Genomic DNA, 25,731 nt, shown 5'->3' with positions numbered 1-25,731 from the left:
TGCATGGCTCCCTCATCCCTATGCTGGTATGCATGGCCCCCTCATCCCCATCCTGGTGTGCATGGCCCCCTCATCCCCATCCTGGTGTGCATGGCCCCCTCATCCCCATCCTGGTGTGCATGGCCCCCTCATCCCTATCCTGGTATGCATGGCCTCCTCTTCCCTATCCTGGTATGCAGGGCTCCCTCATCCCTATCCTGGTATGCATGGCTCCCTCTTCCCTATCCTGGTAGGCATGGCTCCCTCTTCCCTATCATGGTAGGCATGGCCCCCTCTTCCCTATTCTGGAATGAATGGCCCCCTTATCCCTATCCTGGTATGCATGGCTCCCTCATCCATATGCTGGTATGCATGGCTCCTCATCCCTACCCTGGTATGCATGGCTCCTCATCCCTATCCTGATATGCATGGCACCCTCATCTCTATCCTGGTATGATTGACCCCCCATCAGAAAAACATAAAAAAAAACCCAAAAACATAAACCATTATACTTACATTCCTGTGCTCCCTCGCAGCTTCCTGTTCCGATACTAGTAGCTGCTTTATGATTGTAAGCAGTGAATGGCAGTGACGTCATGCGCTGCTGACAAGCCGAGGACAGCTGCCGAAATACACACTGCTCTCCATGCAGGGACTATGTGTGTGGAGAGCAGCGAGTATTCATTTCTCTTTAATAGCGGACACACTGCTAGTCGCAGTCGCTGGCTTCCTGCAGCTGCCGGGCTTTCACATGTCCCCACTACTAAAAGGAATGAATATTCACTGTATTCCACGCCTATGGGAGTGGCGACCAGTTAATATTCATTCCTTTAAGTAGCGGGGACTTACAAAAGCCCGGCAGCTGCAGGAACCCAGCAGCTGCGGTTAACAGCGTGTCCGCTATTAAAGAGAATGGGCATGGAATGCAGTGAATATTCATTTTTCTTTAATATCGGGCAAAGGAGTTAACCGCAGCTGCCGGCTTCTTCCTCCTGTGACCCGCTTCTTCGCCGTTGCCACGCCCCCACCTCCAATTCCATAGCCTGTGCGGGTACATCCAGACTATAAGAAGCACCCCCCATTTTCCTCCACATTTTGAGAGGAAAAAAGTGCGTCTTATTGTCCGCATCTTTTAGGAACATGACAGCTGAATTGATCAGCTGTCATGGGCACCTAACAGCTGGGGATGGAATTGCGATCCACCTGCGACTGTTAACATGTTAAATGCTGCTGTCAATCTCTGACAGCGGAATTTAACTCGTGCTTACCGGAAGCGTATCACACACCCCACCTATGTCACATCATCGCAGGGTGCAGATGGGTTGGCATGACAGCCGGGAATCTGCAGAAGACTCTAGTGCCTTTCATTGCAGATCTCCTATGGTCGCCGGCCATCAAAAAATCGTATCTACCCCAAAATGGTAGTAATAAAAACGTCAGCTTGTCGAACAAAAAATAAGCCCTCACACAACCCCATATCCCGAGAAATGGACATGCTACGGGTCACGGAAAATGCTTTTTTTTATTTGCAAACTTTGGATTTTTTTTTTTTCACCACTTAAAGAAAAAAAGTACCTAGACATGTTTGGCGTCTATGAACTGGTAAAGAACTGTAGAATCACAATTGCAGGTCAGTTTTAGCATTTAGTGAACATGGTAAAAAAAAAAAAAAAAAAATTGTGGAATTGCACTATTTTGCGATTTCACCACTTGGAATTTTACCGTTTTTTTTGTACACTATTTAGTAAAAACAACGGTGTTGTTAAAAAGTACAACTTGTCCCACAAAAAACAAGCTCTCACAGCCATATTAACGGAAAAATAAAAAAGCTAAAAGGTTCTGGGAAGAAGGGGAGCGAAAAATGAAAACGCAAAAATTGAAAATCCCAATGTCATGAAGGGGTTAAAGAGTTCAGTGATTCATGGAGAGAGGAGTGTATCAGAAGAGAAACACTATGCGTAATGAGTCGATGTGGGGACCCTGGTTAGATACTCCTGGTTTTCCTTCCTACATACTAATAAGAGGTAGAGCGATCCTTTCTAGTCTCCATCCTCTTACACTTAGGCCTTGAGAAAACTTTGAAAAGAAGGAATAATCGAAATTATAAACCTATGGCGAACAGTCAATGAGAATCAGCTCTTGGTTAGATGGATGGATATTGTCTCTACTCATAGACGAATACCAATTCCTGTTGTTATACTGTTTTTGATTCTTTAACATTCATTTATATATATATATATATATATATATATATATATATATATATATACACAAATACCAAGATTGCCTTGAACTAATCTATAATAATAACTAATATGGTTTCAAGAAAGAAAAGGGAAAACTGTATGTAAAGTAATTTTATTTTTTTAATTATTTTTATTAAAGAGTTCAAAGACAACCTCACCTCTGTATGGGGCATAACATGACCGACAGTATCACATCTTCGAGTCAGATCATCAAAGGGAAAGCCAGCAAACGTCACCGGGCTGTTTTCTGTTGTGCCATATCCGATCTGTAACATAAAGACGTCACTGTGGTCTGGTGAACATGAAAGTCAGAAGAAAGGACAGTTGTGCGGCCCGAGCCCTGACTTGCAGGGGTTAAAGGTCTGTCCTGGGCCAGTGTTTGTGCACATTTCAGGGGCTGCTCTTTCACTCCCAATACATATTCCTGGATGCTTTCCAGATGCCCCTCCTTTGTCTCATAAGCAAGAGACATGTGGCAGCTTCATGAGAGGTCTGGGGGATTTTCTAGAACACTTCTGCAGCCAGATTGTAAGATGAGCAGGTCTTATGCGAGATCTTTTGGGTCAATCAAGAGGCTGTTGGGTGTTAAAGCGCGTAAACCTACAGAAATGCTGTCCTTTAGGGGACCATCGACAGGTAGACGTTGTGAAGTAATGCAACAAGTCAACGTTAAAAAAAGAGAATAACTGAACCAGTCATCTAAACGCCTTGAACCAGACAGTTAGCCCACAAACTGCCATTAATAGAGAATATAAATACTAATTTTGCCAAGAAAGTGTCTCCTGCTGGCCGAGCATTGGCTATACCCAGCTCCTACATAAACAGCATGAAGAATTCTTGCCAGACGGCAATGCATCAGGTCCTGCTGACTGCCATCTGTCCAGAGTGCCACCTCTAGAAAAACACAATTCTTTCTTATTAGGATGGGTATATGAACTGGGGTGCTAGACTTCAGCTTTCACACTGAAACCATTAAAGGCATTGTTCACACAGAACAGCTGCATTTTGATGGGGGTGATCCTCCCCTGGAAACCTGCCAAAAGAAATCAGATCTAGCGAAAACCCAGTCTGTGAACAAGTTCCAAGGGGAATCAACCCCAAACCAATGGAAGGCACTTACAGACTTTTTCGAGGGTCGTTAATACACATACTGTAGTTGATGGATGTAATTATACATTTCACTTTTTACTATATAATAGGACAGCAACTAATGTAACACATTTCTAGAATTTAATACGCACATCTCTAAAAACTATTAAAATGACATACAATCTGTAAAAACTGTGAATACTTTTACAACTCTTTGTATAGTTCCAATTCAAATGAAATTAAAACAGGAAAGAACTTTGCAAATAGTCATTCAAAGAATAACAGCACTGGGTCTACAGCTGCCAATGCCTTACTCCACTTACCCTCTATACAGTCCTGGTGTTTATTTGTGGTCTACAGCAGGGTAAACTTATGGGTCCGATTAAAACCTATGAAGCCCCAAATTGTTTTATTTTCTGTTTTTTAAATCAAGATTGGCTGCAAATTACTTTGTTATTTAATTTGAAAATCAATTTAACCAATAGAAACAAAGTGTTTGATTCATCAATTTTCACGAGAATTCAAGAGTAGAAAACTTCAAAATTGTGCAAAAATTCTGGCAAATTTTGCCGATTTTACAATACTTCAGGCCAAATCTGACAATTTTTAGAAAAGTGAGAGGTTCTGGGGCATGACCAAAACAAACCCGGCTTCACGACGTTCCTCAGTCCTTGATTGAAGTGACATTTCTGGCGGTGGCGCATGGCACTTGTAGGATGCACTAAATTCATTAACAGATGTGAGGTTCTTAAAGCACCAATGCTGTGAATTTTTTTTATTGCAGCGCTAGAGTGGTGAAGCCCCTGCACGTAGTCTTATACTTACCATATGCGGTCTTCTGCCGTTATCGGAACCGCTCGAGTTGGTCGGTCTTCAGTACTTTGTCAACTGCCGGATCCTAAGTGTTTGCTGGAGGGAATTGAAGGCTACTTATCAATGCAAGATTATGAGAGCCTCATTCTCACAGACTTGCATTGAAAGCCTATGCTGGTTACCTCTGACGTAAGGTCAGTCAGAACTTGTGGGCAGAAGATGGGAACGCGAGAACCGAGCAGTCACAGGAAGGACTGAAGAGAAGGCAGGTGGCGAGTATAATATTAGGTACAGGTATCTTATGTTAGCAGCACCACTTCAGTACTTTACGGAATTTTGCACATCTTACTGCAACACACAGCTGATTACGGTTAGTGTACAAAATGATGATCTTGATTACCCTTTAACAATAAATAGTAAAAATGTAACGTGAAAAATGGCTGTCAATCCTTTTACAACTGGAGACCCCAATATGTAAAATCTAAATAATCTGGTTTGTAAAGGTTGAATGACCAAGTATGACTTTCAAGAAGGGTTGTGGAGTTGTAGTTGTGGAGTCTGCGTCCATTTTGATGGAGTCAAGAGTCTGTATAAAATGGACCGGCTCCTAAAATATATATTAAATTGGGCACAGTCGTACAATGCAGTATGAGCTGTAAATGTTTCTATAACAATTTGGGAAAGTTATGAAATGTCCTATATATGTCTGTTCTGTTCCTGAGCTAAGGATCTGGGATTTAGCTTAGATGAATCTGTGCCACACTTTATGTTCATGCTCAGTAGTGACCAGTGATGTGGAGTCGTGGTCAGGGAAACTGGGGAGTCCACAGCCATGCTTTAAAGAGAATATTTTAGTTTTTTTGGAACTAATTATCAAAACTGTTCATGAAAAAAAACATTGGGAATAAAGTGACAGGTCTAAAAAGCAAAAGTGCACCAATGCCTGTATTTCTTAATCACACACAACTAATACTCTAGTATCTGTATGCTAAGAATACAAGAAAACATAGAAAAATGTCTGGTTGTATATTTAATCTAAAATACGGTATGTTTGAGGTTAAAACCAGACCTGAGATCAGATATTGAGAGGAAAGGGTGGGAAGGAACAAATTCTGAAAGCCGCTAGCTCTCCAATGCTAAAATTCTTCAAACACTTTCTGCCTCATGAAGAAAACTACTTTTAACAGGTACTTCTTAGTTCACCACCATGGGATTTATAAGATTCACATTCTGCTTCTCATAGTGGGTTAACTTCACACTCACCTCCCAAAATCTGCCTCCTCCACATCGCTGTTTGGCGCGGTCTGCCTTTTTTTTTTAATTTAATATGATATAAATAGGCCTGTGTGTGAAGGGTTCGCTCACATTGCCAGTACTCCCTGCTCGCTATGGAACATCTCAGTTTCTTGCTCATCCTTAGCGTGCTCGCTACTGTCTGCCCCATCCTGGAGGCATGTCCCACAAACTGTCACTGTCATGGAGGAGACCTGCAGCATGTCATCTGCTACAGCTCAGGGTTAACTAAGCTTCCAAAGATATCGGAGCAAACGCGTCTGTTAAACCTACAGAAAAATTTATTTCCAGTTCTAGCTCCTAATTCGTTCAAAGAAATGAAAGGTCTGGTGTCCCTGCACATGCAGTACTGTCAAATTCGAGAGGTTTCAAATGGGGCATTTCGAGGTCTGAAGAAACTGGTCTATCTGTATTTATCACACAATGAGATCAGTGTGATCGGTGCCGGGGCCTTTGATGAACTGACTGAGCTTACTTACTTATACATGGATCACAACAAAATCCTGGAGATTCCTAAGGGGCTGCTGTCACCACTTTTCAACCTATTCATCTTCCAAATGAACAACAACAAGGTGCGTGAACTGAAAGCAGGGACCTTCACTGGTGCCAAGGATCTGCGGTGGCTGTACCTGTCTGAGAATGACATCACTACACTGCAACCGGGATCTCTGGATGAAGTGGAAAACCTGGCCATCTTCCACATAGAGGGAAACCAGCTGAGCACTTACCCACTAGCTGCCGTTAGCAAGCTGAGGGTAGTAGAGGACTTTAAAATATCCCGAAACCCAATCAAAGTCATCCCAGACTATGCCTTCCAGTCCTTTGGTCGATACATGGAGTCTCTGTCATTGGACAACATGGGTCTGGAGAAGGTGGGTACTTAGCATTAAAAGGTTATTGCAGAATTCATTGTTATAAAAAGGGATCTGCTACCAGATTTTACAGTGTACTATGCATGCATTGTTCAATAGCATCCTTTTGAGGCTGGTGTACTTTCTTTGAAAATATTTGTAGAAATGGCTGTTTAATCCCCTTATCAATATTTGCCCACCTGATATTAGAATGCACAGCTAGATCTGGATTTATAAAATGCTCATTTAAGAAAACGTTCAAAATTAATTATACACTCATTCTGACAGACATATTTGAAGTATACCAGCCTCATCAGGTCCATTTAGATCTTCTTTATAAAATATGTCAGCATCTTTTTATTCCAAGCACATTACGTTAGATACAAATAACATACAAATGCCGGAATCAGCAGACATCTTAAGGTATCATGATAGAGTTAACTGCGAACCATCATACTCTAAACTTTCCTTCATACTGCTAAGGTTAGGGTATGTCTTTACCCTCAATAACAGTCTGTTTATTGACAAGATGTCTCATAAGCAGTCTCTCAGCGATTCACAAAGCAATCCTTGTCTGTGTCTCCATGGCCAGGAGGAGGGGACCTGCTGTGCTCATTGCAGACTAGTAAAAAAATGAAGGGAACATAGAGCAGCTCTCTGTAGAAGGTACTGAATTCCACAACATGCTATGTCAAGGAAAGCGAGAGCCACCAATTATGAATGGGCAGGTTGGTGTATGACTTTTTCCTTTTCGGAGTATGCCAGAGATTCTCTTCTACATAATGTCACAGGACAACCCACTATCAAAAGGTGGAAATTTCCAGTGAGATTCCTGTCGAAGGTAAGAGAAGGGTGGGAGTCCAAGGAGTGGGTGAGAGTTGGAGTGAAGGATGTGGACAATTGTAATGAGCGGGCAAGAGGCGGAATGTTTGTTCCTCAACTAGTAGCCAACTCCACATATTTTTGGTTTAGTTTTCAGAAAAAGCTTTTGTTGGCGTAACAACCTTGAAAAAGCTTAATATTGACGGAAACAAGCTGAGCCAGCTTCCTGCCAACGCCCCATTTTCTACCCTGCAAAATTTGACATTGGCAAATAATCCTTGGCATTGTGCCTGCCAACTGGCAGCTGTGAGAAGGTGGGTCTGCTCAACTTGCTTAGTTTATTAAAATACCATGATTCCCAAAACTCTAATCCAAACCTAACACTATTTGTTTGGAAACAGATGGATGGACAGTAGCCGCTCCCGCCCAGATGCCACTTGTGCAAGCCCAGCCCAGTACCGTGGGCAACAGATAAGAGACGTGGGAGCTTTTCGTGGCTGTAAACAACCAACAAAGAAAACTCGAAAGGGAGACCGTCATTAAGGGGGTATCCTGACTGCATGACTAGAAGACAGCTACATGAAATGGTAAGTGGTATGGTATACTTAGTCTTAGTTATAGATGCAATTTACATGCAAATGCAATCTGATTGCAATGCGATTTTAACATGAGCTTTTACATTTCTCTATGTAATTTGCACATAGTTTTCCAAGGAAATATTCTTCAAGATTCTGTCTCTATATGAGAAAGAGATTAGAGATATATACACATAGATGGGTGGATACATAAAGCTACATATAAATATGAGAGTGAGATATACTTTCTTTTTAATAAATAAATTCCTTTCAGAAAGAAAAAGGCTTGGGATCCCAGACATTTTATTAACCAGTAGAGGGAAAGCGGATAGCTGGGGGAAAATGTTTACACACGTGGTCAAAATTGTTGGTACCCCTCAATTAATGACAGAAAAACCCACAATGGTGACAGAAACTTGAATCAGACAAAAGTATTAATAAATCAAAAATCTATGAAAATGAATAAAAGAAAGTCAGACATTGCTTTTCAACCATGTTTCCACAGAATTTTTTAAAAAAAATAAAACTCATGAAATAGGCCTGGAGAGAAATGATGGTACCCTTAACTTAATATTTTGTTGCACAACCTTTTGAGGCAATCACTGCAATTAAACGAATCCTGTAACTGTCCATGAGATTTCTGTACCTCTCGACAGGTATTTTGGCCCACTCCTCAAGAGCAAACTGCTCCAGTTGTTTCGTGTTTAAAGGTTGCCTTATTAAGACGGCATGTTTCAGCTCTTTACAAAGATGCTCAATAGGATTTAGGCCAGGGCTCATAGAAGGCCATTTCAGAATAGTCAAATGTTTTCCTCTTAGCCTTTCTTGGGTGTTTTTAGCTGTGTGTTTTTGGTCATTATCCTATTGCAAGACCCATGACCAGCGACTGAGACCAAGCTTTCTGACACTGGTCAGCACATTTTTCTCTAGAATCTCTTGATAGTCTTGAGATTTAATTGTTCCCTGCACAGATTCTAGACACCCTGTGCAAGTTGCAGCAAAGCAGCCCCAGGACATAACAGAGCTTCCTCCATGTTTCAAAGTAGGGACAGTGTTCTTTTCTTGATATGCTTCAGTTTTCCATCTGTGAACATATTGCTGATATGCCTTGCCAAAAAGTTCAATTTTTGTCTCATCTGTTCATAGGACATTCTCCCAGAAGCTTTGTGGCTTGTCAAAATGTAGTTTGGCAAATTCCAGTCTGGCTTTTTTATGATTTTTTTTCAAAAACGGTGCCCTCCTTGGTCCACTTTGGCTCATACGATGGATGGTGCGATCTGACACTGATGTTCCCTGAGCTTGAAGTTCACCTTTAATCTGTTTAGAAGTTTTTCTGGACTGTTTTGTTACCATTCGTATTATCCGTCTCTTTGATTTGTCATCAATTTTCCTCCTGCGGCCACGTCCAGGTAGGTTGGCCACAGTCCCATGGAGCTTAAATTTCTGAATACTATTTGCAACTGTAGTCACAGGAACACCAAGCTGCTTGGAGATGGTCTTATAACTTTTACCTTTTAACATGTTTGTCTATAATTTTCTTTCTAATCTCTTGAGACAACTCTTTCCTTTGCTTCCTCTCGTCCATGTTGAGTGTTATACACAACATGTCACCAAACTGCACAGTAAATATCTGTAGCCCTCTATACAGGCCCACTCACTGATTCCAAGATTGTAGACACCTGTGATACTAATTAGTGGACACACCTTGTTTTAACATTTCCATTTTGTCACATTATTTTCGGAGGTACCATCATTTCCATCCAGGCCTATTTCATGAGTTTTATTTTTTTTAAAAATTCTGTGAAAGCATGGTTGAAAAGCAAAGTCTGACTTCCATTTTTTCATTTTCATAGATTTTTTATTTATTATTACTTTTGCCAGATTCAAGTCATTTCTGTGACCATTGTGGGTTTTTCTGTCATTAAACGAGGGGTACCAACAATTTTGACCGTGTGTATATAGCCTGGGAAAGAGGTAATACCCATGAAGCTTCCAAGGCTATTAATATCAGCTCACAGCTGTATACTTAGCCTTTTCTAGTTATTAAATAGGGGACCCTCCAAAAAATGACGTAGTGTCCCCTTATAATTACCAGCAAAGGCTAGGCAGACAGCTGTGGGCTGATGTTAACCTAGGAAGGGCCATGGATATTGTCCCCTTCCCAGACTAAAAACATCAGCTCACCGCCACCTCAGAAATGCCGCATCCATAATATGCGCCAATTCTGGCACTTAGCCTCGCTCTTCCCACTTGCCCTGGTGCGGTGGCAAGTGGGGTGATACTATTGGGGTTGATGTCACCTTTGTATTGTCAGGTGAACATACCCTGTTTCTTTTTCAAAAGGTATGTTCACTGCCCTTGCTACCTGCCAGTCTATTTCTGAGACTATAAGTTCTAGACCTTGTCTGCACAGTGTTCACATCATCAAGCAGGGAGACAAAACTAATCACTACACTCAAATATCCTTCTGCTACTACAATTGGGACACCAACCTTAGTTGGGCAGTTGTGGTGAAAAACTTACAACTCATCAGCCGTATTAGAGGCCGGCTCTTTACAAGAGGGAAGAGCTTACAGGGTAATGCGAGCAGCTTAAGGTCAAGCCCCCGAAGAACCCTGTGAGTACCACCCACATGGTAAAGACCGTAAAATTAGCGCTAAAATAAAAGGCCCATGTCCGTGGAACCATATGGTAGAATTAAAAAAAACAGACACCGAAATACTCATGGAATCAGTGGGAATAATTTAATATATAAACTGGCCACTTTTGACCTGGTGATAGGTCCTCTTTAAGGCTTTATAAGGATGCTAAACAAGCACAGTGTGAACGTTGCCAGAGTTTTTGGGCCACTTTCTTAAATTTAAATTACATGTGCAATGCACACTAAACCATGTTCAGTGGTACCAAGTAATATACACTTTATAAATAGCAAAGCTAACAAATTTCTGTAGTTACTACATATCTAATACCTCTACAGGTTAAACAGGCTCCTAATGGACCGTCTTGGTAACTGTGATGCTGTTGAACTACTGACCTGTAGGACGTTCCAGAAGAGCTTTCCACTTTGTCTCGATCCATCTCATATGTCTACATCTGCCGTTCAGACTCTGCATTTACCAAGCTACACCATTCTGTATGCAAGTACTAATGTGATCAGCTAAAAGCCATTGCACTGCTAATTGAGTGGCCTATGGGTATGTATATGTACAGCGGACATGCTATGCAACATATGAATATTTAGGCATATATTACAGATAAATGATACATTAAAGTTGATAATTCTATGTGTTAATAATGATATATAGGGAGAACGCAATAGTGCTGACACATGCGTGCCATATATACTTCAAATACACTATAACACAATCGTAAGTAACTATTATTGATTGTCAATATTCCTAATTATGATCTAAATACTGACTTGAGAACCCGTAAACGGAGGGTGCTCCACAGTTATGATGTACAGCGAGATATCTATAACAAATGACAAATAAATTAAATATAACAGAAAACAAAAACCCTGAGTGAACCGAAAGTAAGTTATTTTTGTTGTCTTAATAAAAAAAAAATGTCTGTATTATCGGAGGCAGGTGTATTTAGAACGGTTCTGCTTTCTCTACTATTAGGACATAGAAGATAAATCTACTGTAAGTTGCTCTCAGTGCCATCCTATCTTTTACAACACTCCAATAAAAACAAAGGAGCTCACATCTGGCCAAGTATTAGAAGGTTCTCTTGAAGATGAGCGACTCTTAAAACTTGAATTTTCCAGCTCCCTAAATTTTCCCACATGGCCCTCCATCCACTGCCATTTTGTTGGCAGTATAGCTCTGCAGACCGGGGTGCTGCTAAGTGCAAGGAGAGAAACCTGGAATACATCTATATTAGCAAGTGTCAATATATCATGTCCCCAACCTATTTGTGAAATAAGCATGGCATGGGCAACCCGGACTGCCATTTTCTGAAGAATTGCACTGTGAGCAGTCTCAAGGGTCACAGAGAGTGCATAAAAGCAAGAGTAACACCTAGATGGCAAATATTGGCACAGCAATGTGTGACCAAGTATCATTTATGCCTCGCTCAATCCTCCAGGCCGGCCAATAAATGCTATTTAGACTAAAGTCATACCACGTTATAAAAAAAAAAAAAATAATAATAATTTACATTTACATCCAGAAAAGTGGTACAATTTTTTTCTCACTTGCCATCCGTACACAATCCATTTTTTACAGCAGCTATTAATCATTTACATTTTCCGGTGTTACAGAAATGCAATGTATCCGTAAGAAATCAGACACTTTAATGTGGCTCCGTATGGCATCCGATTTATTTCTCACACCGATAGACTTAATGGGTGAGTCTCATCCGATTGTCGGAGGAAAATCATGCATGCTGCAATACTTTTCAGATTCAGACAGTTAAAAAAAAAGTGTTCATCTGCCCTACCCTATTGAATAACATTGCTTGTTGGAAGAAGTTGATCTTGGAAGATGTTTAGATTCCATTTTTTATTCATGGCAGTGTTCTTAGGCAAAGAACGTGAATGAGCCCACGCCACTGGATGAAACCCAACCGCACCCATGAATGGTCTTAGGAGGCTATACTGGTGGCATGACACAGGAAACATGGTACCACTTATCATCCTGAGACCAATTCATGAGTGGGGTTCATTTTTATCCAAAGTTGGCTCACCCACACTTTTGCCTAAAAATATTGTTGAGAATAAAGAATCTAAATATCCTTTAAGGGCAACTTCTCCCAATGATGCAGGAGCAATTTGGTGATGAACAATGCTTTGTCTGACATGATGGAGCACAATGTCACAGGGCAAAGTAATACCCAATTGACTCAGTGATCAAAGCATTGAAATTTTGGGTCCATGTCAAAGAAACTCCCCAGATCTAAATCAGATTGAGAACATGTAGTAAAATCTCAAAAAGTGGATGGACAAACAAAATTACAGAAATTGTGATAAACAAATTTTTGTCAGTCTCAAATGCTTTGACAACAACTATATACTAAGACTTTAAAAAGTTTTGAGCAGTTGACAAAAAAAAAAAAAAATATTCGGATAGAAAGCCTTAGTTAATTTTGGAGACGAGCGTTTCTGTTTTCAAGACCATTATCTTTTAGCCACACTGAGCATTTGCTCAGGAGGAGTAGATGTGTCAATGAATGATAGCAGTTTTACAAAAAAAATTTTTTTCAAGTGCCAGTATTTTTTTTTTTTTAATGGATTTAGGGCATTTTGAAGGTGCTAAATTCCAAAGAGGATGACAAAAAGTACCTTTGGTCTGTAAGAAGCTTGAATAATTACATACAGTTAGGTCCATATATATTTGGACAGAGACAACATTTTTATAATTTTGGTTCTAGACATTACCACAATGAATTTTAAACAAAACAATTCAGATGCAGTTGAAGTTCAGACTTTCAGCTTTCATTTGAGGGTATCTACATTAAAATTGGATGAAGGGTTTAGGAGTTTCAGCTCCCTAACATGTGCCACCCTGTTTTTAAAGGGACCAAAAGTAATTGGACAATTGACTCCAAGGCTATTTCATGGACAGGTGTGGGCAATCCCTTCGTTATGTCATTCTCAATTAAGCAGATAAAAGGCCTGGAGTTGATTTGAGGTGGTTGCATTTGGAAGGTTTTGCTGTGAAGGAAACATGCGGTCAAAGGAGCTCTCCATGCAGGTGAAACAAGCCATCCTTAAGCTGCAAAAACAGAAAAATCCCATCCGAGAAATTGCTACAACATTAGGAGTGGCAAAATCTACAGTTTGGTACATCCTGAGAAAGAAAGCAAGCACTGGTGAACTCATCAATGCAAAAAGACCTGGGCGCCCACGGAAGACAACAGTGGTGGATGATCGCAGAATAATCTCCATGGTGACGAGAAACCCCTTCACAACAGCCAACCAAGTGAACAACACTCTCCAGGAGGTAGGCGTATCAATATCCAAATCTACCATAAAGAGAAGACTACATGAAAGTAAATACAGAGGGTTCACTGCACGGTGCAAGCAACTCATAAGCATCAAGAATCAAAAGGCTAGACTGGACTTTGCTAAAAAACATCTAAAAAAGCCAGCACAGTTCTGGAAGAACATTCTTTGGACAGATGAAACCAAGATCAACCTCTACCAGAATGATGGAAAGAGGTAAGTATGGTGAAGACGTGGTACAGCTCATGATCCAAAGCATACCACATCATCTGTAAAACACGGTGGAGGCAATGTGATGGCTTGGGCATGCATGGCTGCCAGTGGCACTGGGTCACTAGTGTTTATTGATGATATGACACAGGACAGAAGCAGCCAAATGAATTCTGAGGTATTCAGAGCCATACTGTGTGCTCAGATCCAGTCAAATGCAGCCAAACTGATTGGTCGTCGTTTCATACTACAAATGGACAATGACCCAAAACATAAAGCCAAAGCAACTCAGGAGTTTATTAAAGCAAAGAAGTGGAATATTCTTGAATGGCCAAGTCAGTCACCTGATCTCAACCCAATTGAGCATGCATTTCACTTGTTAAAGACTAAACTTCAGACAGAAAGGCCCACAAACAAACAGCAACTGAAAACCACCGCAGTGAAGGCCTGGCAGAGCATCAAAAAGGAGGAAACACAGCGTCTGGTGGTGTCCATGAGTTCAAGACTTCAGGCAGTCATTGCCAACAAAGGGTTTTCAACCAAGTACTAGAAATGAACATTTTATTTACAATTATTTAATCTGTCCAATTACTTTTGGTCCCTTTAAAAACAGGGTGGCACATGTTAAGGAGCTGAAGCTCCTAAACCCTTCATCCAATTTTAATGTGGATACCCTCAAATGAAAGCTGAAAGTCTGAACTTCAACTGCATCTGAATTGTTTTGTTTAAAATTCATTGTGGTAATGTCTAGAACCAAAATTAGAAAAATGTTGTCTCTGTCCAAATATATATGGACCTAACTGTATTGTGTGTGGATATACTTGTGTAGATCATAGAATGTTAGAGCTGGAAGGAACCTCCAGGGTCATCGTGTCCAACCTCCTGCTCAATGCACTACTACAGCCGATAAGGCAGAGCCTGAAGGGCTACTCTTCTCCTGTGAATACGACAAACTCTGAACTGTTGGAAAACAACTTGATGACAAGATAGCAACACTTGAAATGTGATAATTATCAACAATTTGGATGGCTTCAACATTTAATTACAACATGTTGTAGTTAAAAGCTACACAAAAGGACGAACTATGGAAAGTTTTATTAAAAAACTGAATTAGTATGAATTACGCATTGCATTCATAGTCACAATTGTGCTTTTGTTCTTGCCTAGAGGAACACTGCAAATCACTTACACTTTCGTTAGACATGATACTGAACAGCTTCGATTGATCTCAGCAAGTCACCTGAACCACAGACTATGCCGTAGACATCACAAAGAAGAAAAAAGGCTTTTACAACTAATTCTGTACCCTTTTTAGACAACATTCAAGTGAATAGGACAGTGATTCTATATAATGCACCACCACCACTAGAAGTATAGTGGAGGGAAATGTGGACCAGACCAAAACCTGATGCAAATGTTGAAGAGTCTGTAGTGCTCACACATTACCACAGTCAATTCAAATGCCTTGACTTGTGAGGATGCCAACTGTAAATCTGTAAAAACCCCACAATCCAATATTAATGGCTTATCCTAAGGACAGGTCATACATTTATAAAGGCTGGGCAAACCCTTCAAGCTAATTTTGATTATCTCAGATCTTTTTACAGCTGAATGCTTAAACCCAGAAATGATAACAGTCTAGACCGATGCTCTAGAATTTAGAAAGTATTCAGCAATGTAATAATTCCCATAATGTTCTACATATGGAGCAAAAAACAGCTATAATTATAGGGATTGGTGGAGCATCTGTCATGAAGCAAAATACACTCATCAAAATTGTAACATCAAAGGAAAAGTGGTAGGAATGTGAAAATCACAGGATGGATAGACATGTTAATGATATGTAAATAATAAAAAAATTGAAACAAAACTTCTCAATTTCTTTATGCATCAAGTCTGAGCACCACTTAGAAATACACGAATTTTAATGACTCTGTATGCAATCAATGAGATTACCATCAAGATCCACTGCTGGCAGCATCCTTTGCAATTGCCGACCAATGACATCTAAGAGGTGCTTGATCAGAGACAAATCCATAGATGCTGCAGGCAAGCTAAAGTCATGTACGCTGCTCACAGTAGCACAATTAACATGTGACCTAGTATTGTCATGTTGAGAAATTGCTCCTGGGACACTTTCATGTTCCATAGTGAAGGCCTCTTCATGGAGTTGCCTATCACGACAACTGTCGGGTGACCGAGGCCCAGGGGTTCCTTCCCTATCCCTAACACTAGGGAGCACCCTAGCTTGCCCTACTCCCCGGGATACTTCTGAAGGTGAAGATGCCAGGGCCTCCACCTTTGCCTTATCTCCTGAGTTAGCCCTTCGTCTGTTCTCTTCTCCCACCCAGGGAAGAGGGGCACTACTGTGCACAGTAGTACACCAACCTGACAAACAAGGCAACACAAACAAGGATTAACAGAAAACTCCAGGCATACAAAATATTCACTCACATATAACAGAAGAATGCATCGGGGCGTGGAGGTATGAGAATAAACCAAAATAGAGAAGGATAAGGAATTACCACGCATTCAAACCAAGCAACAGTCACAGATAACGCCTCCAACTCTCCTTCTCATATGTATTCCTCTCCCTCCATTAGCCATGCAGCAAATACTAGCTCTGATGAGGATTAGTAACAGAGCCCAGATTATAAAGGGGAAAAGAGTGGCTAACAGAGCTCAACTTTTACCAAAGGGATTTCCAACATGGCTGATTAATCCCTGCTCTGCTAAAAGAAATAAACACATTTAAAATGAAAGAGAAGTGCTTCTTCTCAGTGACGGAGTAGGAGCAATCAGGTGCTGCGGTCTTCTGACTCCACACTGTCGTGGTATCCGTGTGACATTGCCCATGTGGTATCCAGACCAATCTTAGGCTATCATTGTATCCAAGAAAAATGAAGAGGAAAGATTTTCATTCTAGCTTCTACTGCAGTCTTGCCCTGTACAATGATAACCTTTGAGAGCAGTGGTGGGAGGTCAATGCAACACCTGAAGCTGGACACCTGACTAGCAGCACAAAAGGTGTGCAAATGCCTACTGATGTTTTGAATTGACACAGTTTGACACCTTAGGCTGGAGTCACACACAACGAATAAAAAAATCGGTCCCATTTTAACGGTCCGAAATCGCACAAAGGTATCTTAACCAGTGATGCGTTTTTGATGCGATTTATCTTCATTGATGCGATTTTAATCGCATGTAAGCATCCTTTTGACATCCTTCTGGCGAGATTTTCTCGCAGGAAAGCAAAATGGACATATAATGGAGCCCAATGACAGGTTTCCCCACACAAACTAATTAATAGATATAGACACAAATAAATATTATATATATATATATATATATATATATATATATATATATATATATATATATTTTATACATGTTATAGAGACACATTAATATATATATTTCTAGTTCATATAGTTCTTAATTGCAGAATAGCCGCTGACACATTAGCCGGCTTTTGTATAATTATGTTCCTGCCCGACATGAAATGACACATGGTTTACATATAGTTAACCATTTCATTTCATGTTTTTTATTTTATGTCTCTCACTATTAATTATATGAGGGCTTGTGGGTTAAATTTTGGGCTTGTAGGGGTTCATTTAAGGGGTTAATTCATTGTATTAAATTGCGGAGACTCCCGCTGACGTCACTGAGGCTGCAGGGTCCCCGTAATTTAATACAACGAATTAACCCCTTAAATGAACCCCTACAAGCCCAAAATTTAACCCACAAGCCCTCATATAATAGTGAGAGACATAAAATAAAAAACATGAAATGGTTAACTATATGTAAACCATGTGTCATTTCATGTCGGGCAGGAGAATGTTATACAAAAGCCGGCTAATGTGTCAGCGGCTATTCTGCAATTAAGAACTGTATGAATTAGAAATATACAGTGCCTACAAGTAGTATTCAACCCCCTGCAGATTTAGCAGGTTTGATAAGATGCAAATAAGTTAGAGCCTTCAAACTTCACACAAGAGCAGGATTTATTAACAGATGCATAAATCTTACAAACCAAAAAGTTATGTTGCTCAGTTAAATTTTAATAAATTTTAAACATACAAGTGTGGGTCAATTATTATTCAACCCCTAGGTTTAATATTTTGTGGAATAACCCTTGTTTGCAATTACAGCTAATAATCGTCTTTTATAAGACTTGATCAGGCCGGCACAGGTCTCTGGAGTTATCTTGGCCCACTCCTCCATGCAGATCTTCTCCAAGTTATCTAGATTCTTTGGGTGTCTCATGTGGACTTTAATCTTGAGCTCCTTCCTCAAGTTTTCAATTGGGTTAAGGTCAGGAGACTGACTAGGCCACTCCAACACCTTGATTTTTTGCCTCTTGAACCAGGCCTTGGTTTTCTTGGCTGTGTGCTTTGGGTCGTTGTCTTGTTGAAAGATGAAATGACGACCCATCTTAAGATCCTTGATGGAGGAGCGGAGGTTCTTGGCCAAAATCTCCAGGTAGGCCGTGCTATCCATCTTCCCTTGGATGCGGACCAGATGGCCAGGCCCCTTGGCTGAGAAACAGCCCCACAGCATGATGCTGCCACCACCATGCTTGACTGTAGGGATGGTATTCTTGGGGTCGTATGCAGTGCCATCCAGTCTCCAAACGTCACGTGTGTGGTTGGCACCAAAGATCTCGATCTTGGTCTCATCAGACCAGAGAACCTTGAACCAGTCTGTCTCAGAGTCCTCCAAGTGATCATGAGCAAACTGTAGACGAGCCTTGACATGACGCTTTGAAAGTAAAGGTACCTTACGGGCTAGTCTGGAACGGAGACCGTTTTTACTCCCATTTTTTCTCGCCCCCATAGACATGCATTGTCGAGTTCGATCCGAAAATCGGTGACAATCGCAGCATGCTGCGATTGTCTCGGTCAGAGGATCGGATGCGATAAAAAAAATCGCATGATGGGAGCTGCCCCATAGAATAACATGGGTTCGAATGCAATGCGATTTTTTATCGCATTGCATTCGTCCGTTTTATTCGCCAGTGTGACCCCGGCCTTAGGCTTGTTATGTGATTTCCAATTTCAGCTGTCAGACGACAGTAGTGATCATTATGTGCCATTCTTCCAATCGGATGAAACCAGGTTGGCAACACCACAGAGAGGCCTTCACTAGGTAATGTCACTCTCAGGGGCAGACATACCATTGGTGCAACCTGTGCAACGCCTCAGGGGGCCAAGATGTAAGGGGGCCCACTTATACCTTCAAAACAGGTGGAATTCTGCATTATGATGAGCTGTAAAACTGCACAGGGCCAATATGTTGTTCTTGCACAGAGGCCCATTTTTGTTTGCGTACAGTTTTGGGCACACTGGTCCTACTACCAGGATTATCATGTAAGGTGGCATAATGTTCAGAAGCCGATCTCTTGAAGTCTTCATTTGAACCACGCTAACAGCTCTGCATTACACAGACCTGGTTGTGCAACCAGTAATTTGACCATTTCTTCAAATTGTCCCAGGAGCCACATTTCGACACCACAATTCTGGGGCTGCATCTTGTTCGCACTATTGTCAGCAGCCTACATGGCCTCAACGTGCTATCATGACCTGCAGAATCTAAAGACTTGGCTCCCATCAAGCATCTCTGGGAATTCATTGGTCAGCAATTGCTAAGGGAGCTGCTAGAAGCGGATCTTGACGATTTGTGTGCCCAAGTGCATTAAATGCAGCAGACCTTTCTTCAACCATTAATTACCTCACTGATAGTAGCAAAGACAGGCAAGTCTGTAAATTTCTGCTCATGGTGCTCATACTCAATACTGAATAAATAGAGATGTTTTGAAAATGTTGCTTCCATTTTTTTCATCATTTGCATAATATTAAAATATCTATACATCCTGAGTTTTCCATAATTCTAAGACTTTTCCTTCATGGTGTAGCAATTTCAATGTTGCAGTGTGTAGTAAGTTGAAGCAATACAAGTGGTCCCTCAAATCACAATATTTAAGAGGCTTTTTCCTCTCAGAAAATCTTGGTCCCAGCCTCAATGGGTACAGATATATATATATATATATATATATATATATATATATATATATATATATATTCTGCAGCACTTGAGTCATGTAAATACACTACTGGCTGCAGCCAAACAGTGAGCTCAGCGGCTTTGAGCAGGGCATTCCACATACATGGGCAGAGCCGCTGAGCTCCTTACCTGGTTGCTGCATTGTTGACATGTCACCAACGCAGCCAATACTGGACACCAGGAGCAGCGGGAAAGACAAGGCTGGACCTGGAGATGGTGAGAAAATCTCATTTTATTATTTTATGACAAACTGTCGGGGTGCAAGATGTTCATTTTTTTTCTGGATGACCAGAAAGACTAGAAGCAATGGGATGAAACTGAATGGGAGGAGACACAGATTAGATATTAGAAAAAACTTTTTGACAGAGTGATCAATGAGTGGAACAGGCTGCCACGAGAAGTGGTGAGTTCTCCTTCAATGGAAGTCTTCAAACAGAGGCTAGACAGACATCTGACTGGGATGATTTAGCGAATCTTGCTTTGAGCAGGGGGTTGGACCAGATGGCCCAGGAGGTCCCTTCCAACTCTACCATTCTATGATTCTATGTATAAGTTGATATACAATGTAACGCTACGGAAAGCTGTTCTTCCTGAAACCACCAAGATGTCAAGTTCTTATCAAAAATTGGAAAATCACTCCTGAAATCACTGTTTATAATGAGGATAGGACCTTCTTCAGGGTCCTGGACAATACACACAATGTATCAGAAAAAGGACTTGTGTCCAAATGAGCAGCTGCTCCTGGTAAAGAGGACATGTAATACCGCACTACACTGTAAATGGCCAATTACTGTGTGAACTTCAATACTACAAGTGTTTTTACAAGTGAAATTCCTGTGAAGGCTGAAGAAATCCTCCAGCCAATAACCTGTGTGACAGATTACTCCTAACTCTGGCATCTTAAGTCCAGTGTGGTTTTATGTTATAGCCCATGAAAGACCAATGTATGTTGGAAATGTTGTAACCTGAAGGTTTGTACATTCAATTGTAAAGTAAACTGCTTGTGGACCGCCCAATGCCTTTAAAAGCAAACTTCTCAGCGGGTTTTTAGACCATAAACTAACATCATTTATATAAAGCAGCTGAAAACGTTCCTACCTTTGATTTATATATCCGTTTCTCCATTTTCTAGAAATCCATTGGTGAATGTTTATGTAACTGAGCTTGCAAATGCAGGGGCTTGGGCTGTACATACAGCGCTACGGCCTCTCTCCCATCCCGTGGCCAGCCTCCTGTCAATCACCGACAGGTCACCATGTGTGGCCTACTCCCCCGTCCAAGATCTTGCTCCAACACTGTAATTCCCGGTGGCATCCCATGTGTTGTAAGGTCCTGATGGTCTTGCGAAAGCAGGACTATATCTGCACATGCGCAGTCCTCGGGATTAACAGTGCCTGCACAAAATCTGTGGCAGAGGAGCAAGTCATGACGTAGACCCGTCAGTCATTGACAGGAAGTGAAATATGGAGGCGGGAGTGCTGGACAGATCAAGCCCCTGCGCTTGTGAGGTCATTTGAATAATCATTAGCTTATGGATATCTAGAAAAAGGAGAAAGATTTTATAAAACAAAGATGTGGACATCATTAACATTTCAGATTCTTTACGTAGATTACAATTGTTTAAGGTCTAAAAAACTGCTGACAGTGTCCCTTTAAATATTAGCCTGGTTTGTATAAAACTAAGAAAATACAGCAGATACAGAAAGTATTCAGACCCCTTTAAATTGTAGCAAGGCAGAGTGTACACTAATGAGAAAAAGATGAACAAAAAAAAACAAAAAAGAGAAATAAGAATATAAAGAATATACACATAACTGAACGAAAAGAAAAACATTACATTTAAGGCCTCTCTCACACTTCAGTTTTTTAGCATCGCTCATAATACGCCAAAAAAGGGGCGGATCCATTTTCTTCCCCCCCATAGACTTGCATTATTGTTGGATCTTGACTGACGGTCGTCTGTCACCCCCGTTTTTTGACGGATCCGCCAAAATTTTCCTGGCTGCCGGGCGGATGAGACGGACACTGCAACGTTTTTCTTCTTGACGGACCGCTATTTTCATGTGCGCATGCCCGGAAGCTTTGCTCCGGGATCATTTTTAACCCAGTAATGCCGTTCCGTTCTGTCTCTCTCTCGCTCTCTTTCTCTCTCTCGTTCCTTTAAAATTCAACCTTCGCCGGACCCGTCAAAACAACGGTCCGGTGCCCCACATTGCTGTCAATCCGCCGACGGATCCGTTTTCCGCCATTTTCTCGGATTACAACTGATCTGAAAAGCGGACGTGTGAAACAGGCCTAAACCCTAATGTGCTTTATTTCTTTTTTAACTATAAATGGCTTTGTCTTGGACAAAATCACAACATTTCAAGGGTTTGTCCACTTCTCACTCTGAACGTTTATCCTCTTAAACCAAAGACATCTTTACTCACCTCCTGCGTCGGCGCTGTTGCAGTGGTGACGGCACTCGCGATCCCGGGGCTCGGACGAGGTTGTTGCGACACGAGCCCTATGCCCCAGTCAGCACTGGCGTCACTGCCCCCACTTTGGAATGTATAAGTAACCAAGAGGGAGGAGTCAGAGCTGCGCCTGGCCGCTCACTTCCCCTTGATTGCTTATACATCCAAAGGCAGGGACAGTGCTCTGGCACCATTGTGCAGACTTCACACTCCACGGAGCCACCAATAATACAGTGGCATATTTACCAGTCCACCACCTCTTCAAGGAACAGGATTTAGCGGCAACTTTGAATATGCTATCAACTCATTTATGCCTAGCAGTGACACTATCGATTTGGTGAAAACAGACCCTACATTCAATTGAAAAGGCGACTTTGTGATAAAGGCCGATGTGGCCGAAACGTCGTTTGATGTCGCTTCCTCACTGTCAAGCAATAAATTTACTTCACATTAAGTACAATCAGCGTGTGCAGTGACTATACATTGTTTATGCCATTGTTGATTGGGCGTAGGGCTCGCATGTCATAAGCACTAGTGTTAAGCGAACATGCTCAGATAACGTCTTATTATACATGCTCGGGTGTTATCCAAGTATACTGGGTGTTCTTGTATATTATGTTCGAGTCCTTGCGGCTGCATGTCTCGCGGCTGTTAAGCAATCCCCGCATGTGCTCAGACTGTCTAACAGTCAGCATCGGTTCAGCTATTGCCTTAAATCATTCGTGTACTAAGAAATGATATTTATATTGGTCGCACCAGAACACCACCTTCTGGACATCTGCACAATTGTATTGAGCCTTTTAACAAATGTGACATTCCTTCATTATATTCTGCTCTGATACTGCCAGGTGAGTTAAGTGTCTGGCTTTAGAGTCCATTTTATGCAATGTAATACCATTTTTAGTGGTGGGCAAACACCTGTAGTGCTTCTCACATAATGATTTACTCTCCAGATTCAGTGATTATATAGTCTCGAGAACCTGAAATAACATTCAGCTTACAGCGCCTGCAATAATGCCATCCGCATACGTGAAGTCCCAGGTGGACTCTGTACTGGAAATTTAAGGAGCAGTTCCCTGCATGATTGTTTTCTGTTCTCCATGTGAAAACAGTCGGAGTGGCATGGCGTCTTCTAAATCGTGGGTCGCCAGTTGCAATGTGTTTGCAGGGAATGAGAACTGCAAACAGCCCCAAGACTGACAATATGTAGGCACATGGCACCAATAGTGCAGAACACAAAAAGCAAGTTCACAGTGATAATGAGGATTTACCACTAATTTAAATTTATTGTCGCAGTTGATCATTTAATCCATTTCAGAAAATGACCACAATTATTTTACATCCTATTTGTCCTGGCTCATATTATATTTAGAAGGACAGTTGGTTCTGATCTCTCCCTCCCCTTACATATATGAGCCATTTTTTCCAGGGCTTGCACACGCCAGCTGCCCCCCAGGATTCCAGACACCTGCTGACATGGGGCTGCTGGCAATATTCCTTGCACTGACTCAGGCATGTATCCAGCCACTGATTTACATCATGCCAGTGGTGCACGGTGACACCTTTCCGCAGGGCCGGACTGGGACTAAAATTCAGCGCTGGCATTTGAAGTTACACAGGCCCACTAGTCACATGGTGACTATATAATATCTTTGTACACTTGTAGGTTACAAGAAATGAGAGGAGATTAACACGACTATATAACATGTAGTCACAGCTGTGCACAGTATTTCAGCTCAGTCCTATTTATTGCTTTTAGGTACAGTACTCCTCCCAAAGCTCTGTCCCCTTTTGTACGTACAGTGACAGAATTCCTGGCAGAACTGCTATCCATTGGGCAACCAGACCCCCTGGTCATAGCCGCCCCTATCATACCTCCCAACTTTTGAAGGGAAAGAGGGAGAAAGACAGCGGCGCGTGCAGCTGCAAATTTTAGGCCACGCCCCGGCCACATCCATTTTGCAACTAGTCACACCCAACCGCACCCATTTAGCACTGCTGATCACACTGACTGGTACTGAGGGCACAGTGGCTGGCATTATGGGCACACTGACTGGCACTAAGAAAGAGAGAAAACAGAGAGAGAGAGAGAAAAAAGAAAACAGAGAAAGAAAGGAGAGCGAGAGAGAAAGAAAGAACAGAGAGAGAAAGAAGAAAGAACAGAGAGAAAGAAAGAGGGGAAAGAAAGAACAGAGAGAGACAGAGAAAGAACAGAGAAAGAGAGAAGTAAAGAAAAGAAAGAAAGAACAGAGAGAGAAAGAAAGAGGGGAAAGAAAGAACAGAGAGAGAAAGAAAAAAGAAAGATTAGAGAGAAAGAAAGAACAGAGAAAGAGAAAGAAAATGAGGGAAAGACAGAACAGAGAATGAGAAAGAAAGAACAGAGAAAGAAAGAAAAAGAGAGAAAGAAATAAAGAAAGATTCTATAAAGATACTATAGAAGCCCGGCTCCCATTGTAGTGCCCACCTGAGCCTCCCGATGCAGGACATATCATGATCCGCTCACATGGCCGGCATCCCCGATTCCAAGGTGATCCTGCTGTCTGCGCTGTCGGAGGACATGGTGATGGAACTGAAGCATTTCTAGTTCCGTCACAATCTCCTCTTGAAATTATCTAATTTCTGGTCAGCTTCCAGCATATCACTTCCGGTGGAACGTCATTTGTGAGTTTTAAAATGCTCCTCGGGGCTCCGCCGTGTACTCCTGTGTCCGTGGGAAAAGCCCGCTTTGTATGCTTCGTACATCCCATACACATATGGCTCTGCTCCATACACCTCGTACACGCGCGGCTCCGCTCTGTACACCTCGTACACGTGCGGCTTCGCTACATCTACCCTGTAAACCTCTCCTGACCCCACACATACTTACCTCATCCAGCACCATGACAACCAGCACAGCAGAGTCTGGCAGACACCAAGAGGCAGGGCTGTGCACACAGGACCTGTGATGAGGTCACATGAGGGGCGGGGTCAGGGGGGTCACATGATCAGGGGTATGACAAAGGCTCCTGATCATGTGACCCCTGACTCCTCCCCTCTTGTAACCTCATCGCAGGTCCTGTGTACAGAGAAGAGAGCAGGCAAGCAACACTGTGAGTGGCTGTGAGTGGCTGCCAGGGGGGGGGGGATGTGCGTGGCGGCTTATCTCCCTGCAGTGCGGGATTGAAAAATCCCAGGAGGGTTAGAAACTATAACCACCGTGCCCGCAGAGGGCCGGCGGCAGGAACAACAGCCAGGCCAGTGGCCGCATCAGCTGGCAAGCGGCCCACATGACAGCGGCCCAGCGGGAAAATGCCCGGTTAGGCATATTAACAATCTGGGCCTGCCTGTCAGCCCCTTACAGAACATAGACAGAAAGGCTTATAGCCGAGATACTTGGGGTAA

At 41.9% G+C, this 25,731-nt stretch overlaps 2 protein-coding genes across 2 annotated transcripts in view; one reads left to right on the top strand and one right to left on the bottom strand.

The window, feature by feature from the left end:
* The window catches only part of ACSF2 (acyl-CoA synthetase family member 2), a 168,672-nt gene that overhangs the window by 11,460 nt on the left and 131,481 nt on the right, over positions 1–25,731 (bottom strand). The window contains exon 11 of the mRNA XM_073588044.1: positions 2,384–2,491. Coding sequence (XP_073444145.1) covers positions 2,384–2,491 — 108 coding nt within the window. The remainder of the gene's footprint in view (positions 1–2,383; positions 2,492–25,731) is intronic.
* Positions 5,470–11,186, top strand: CHAD (chondroadherin). The gene is made up of 4 exons (XM_073588045.1): positions 5,470–6,292; positions 7,244–7,407; positions 7,495–7,680; positions 10,646–11,186. Exons 1-3 carry the CDS (start codon positions 5,516–5,518, stop codon positions 7,634–7,636), a joined length of 1,083 nt encoding a protein of 360 aa, XP_073444146.1. The 5' UTR covers positions 5,470–5,515; the 3' UTR covers positions 7,637–7,680; positions 10,646–11,186.

The sequence above is a fragment of the Dendrobates tinctorius genome, unplaced genomic scaffold (assembly GCF_039654945.1).
Source record: "Dendrobates tinctorius isolate UK_male_01 unplaced genomic scaffold, ASM3965494v1 ptg000103l, whole genome shotgun sequence".
Taxonomy (NCBI): Eukaryota; Metazoa; Chordata; class Amphibia; order Anura; family Dendrobatidae; genus Dendrobates; species Dendrobates tinctorius.
This window is presented reverse-complemented; position numbering and strand designations above follow the sequence as displayed.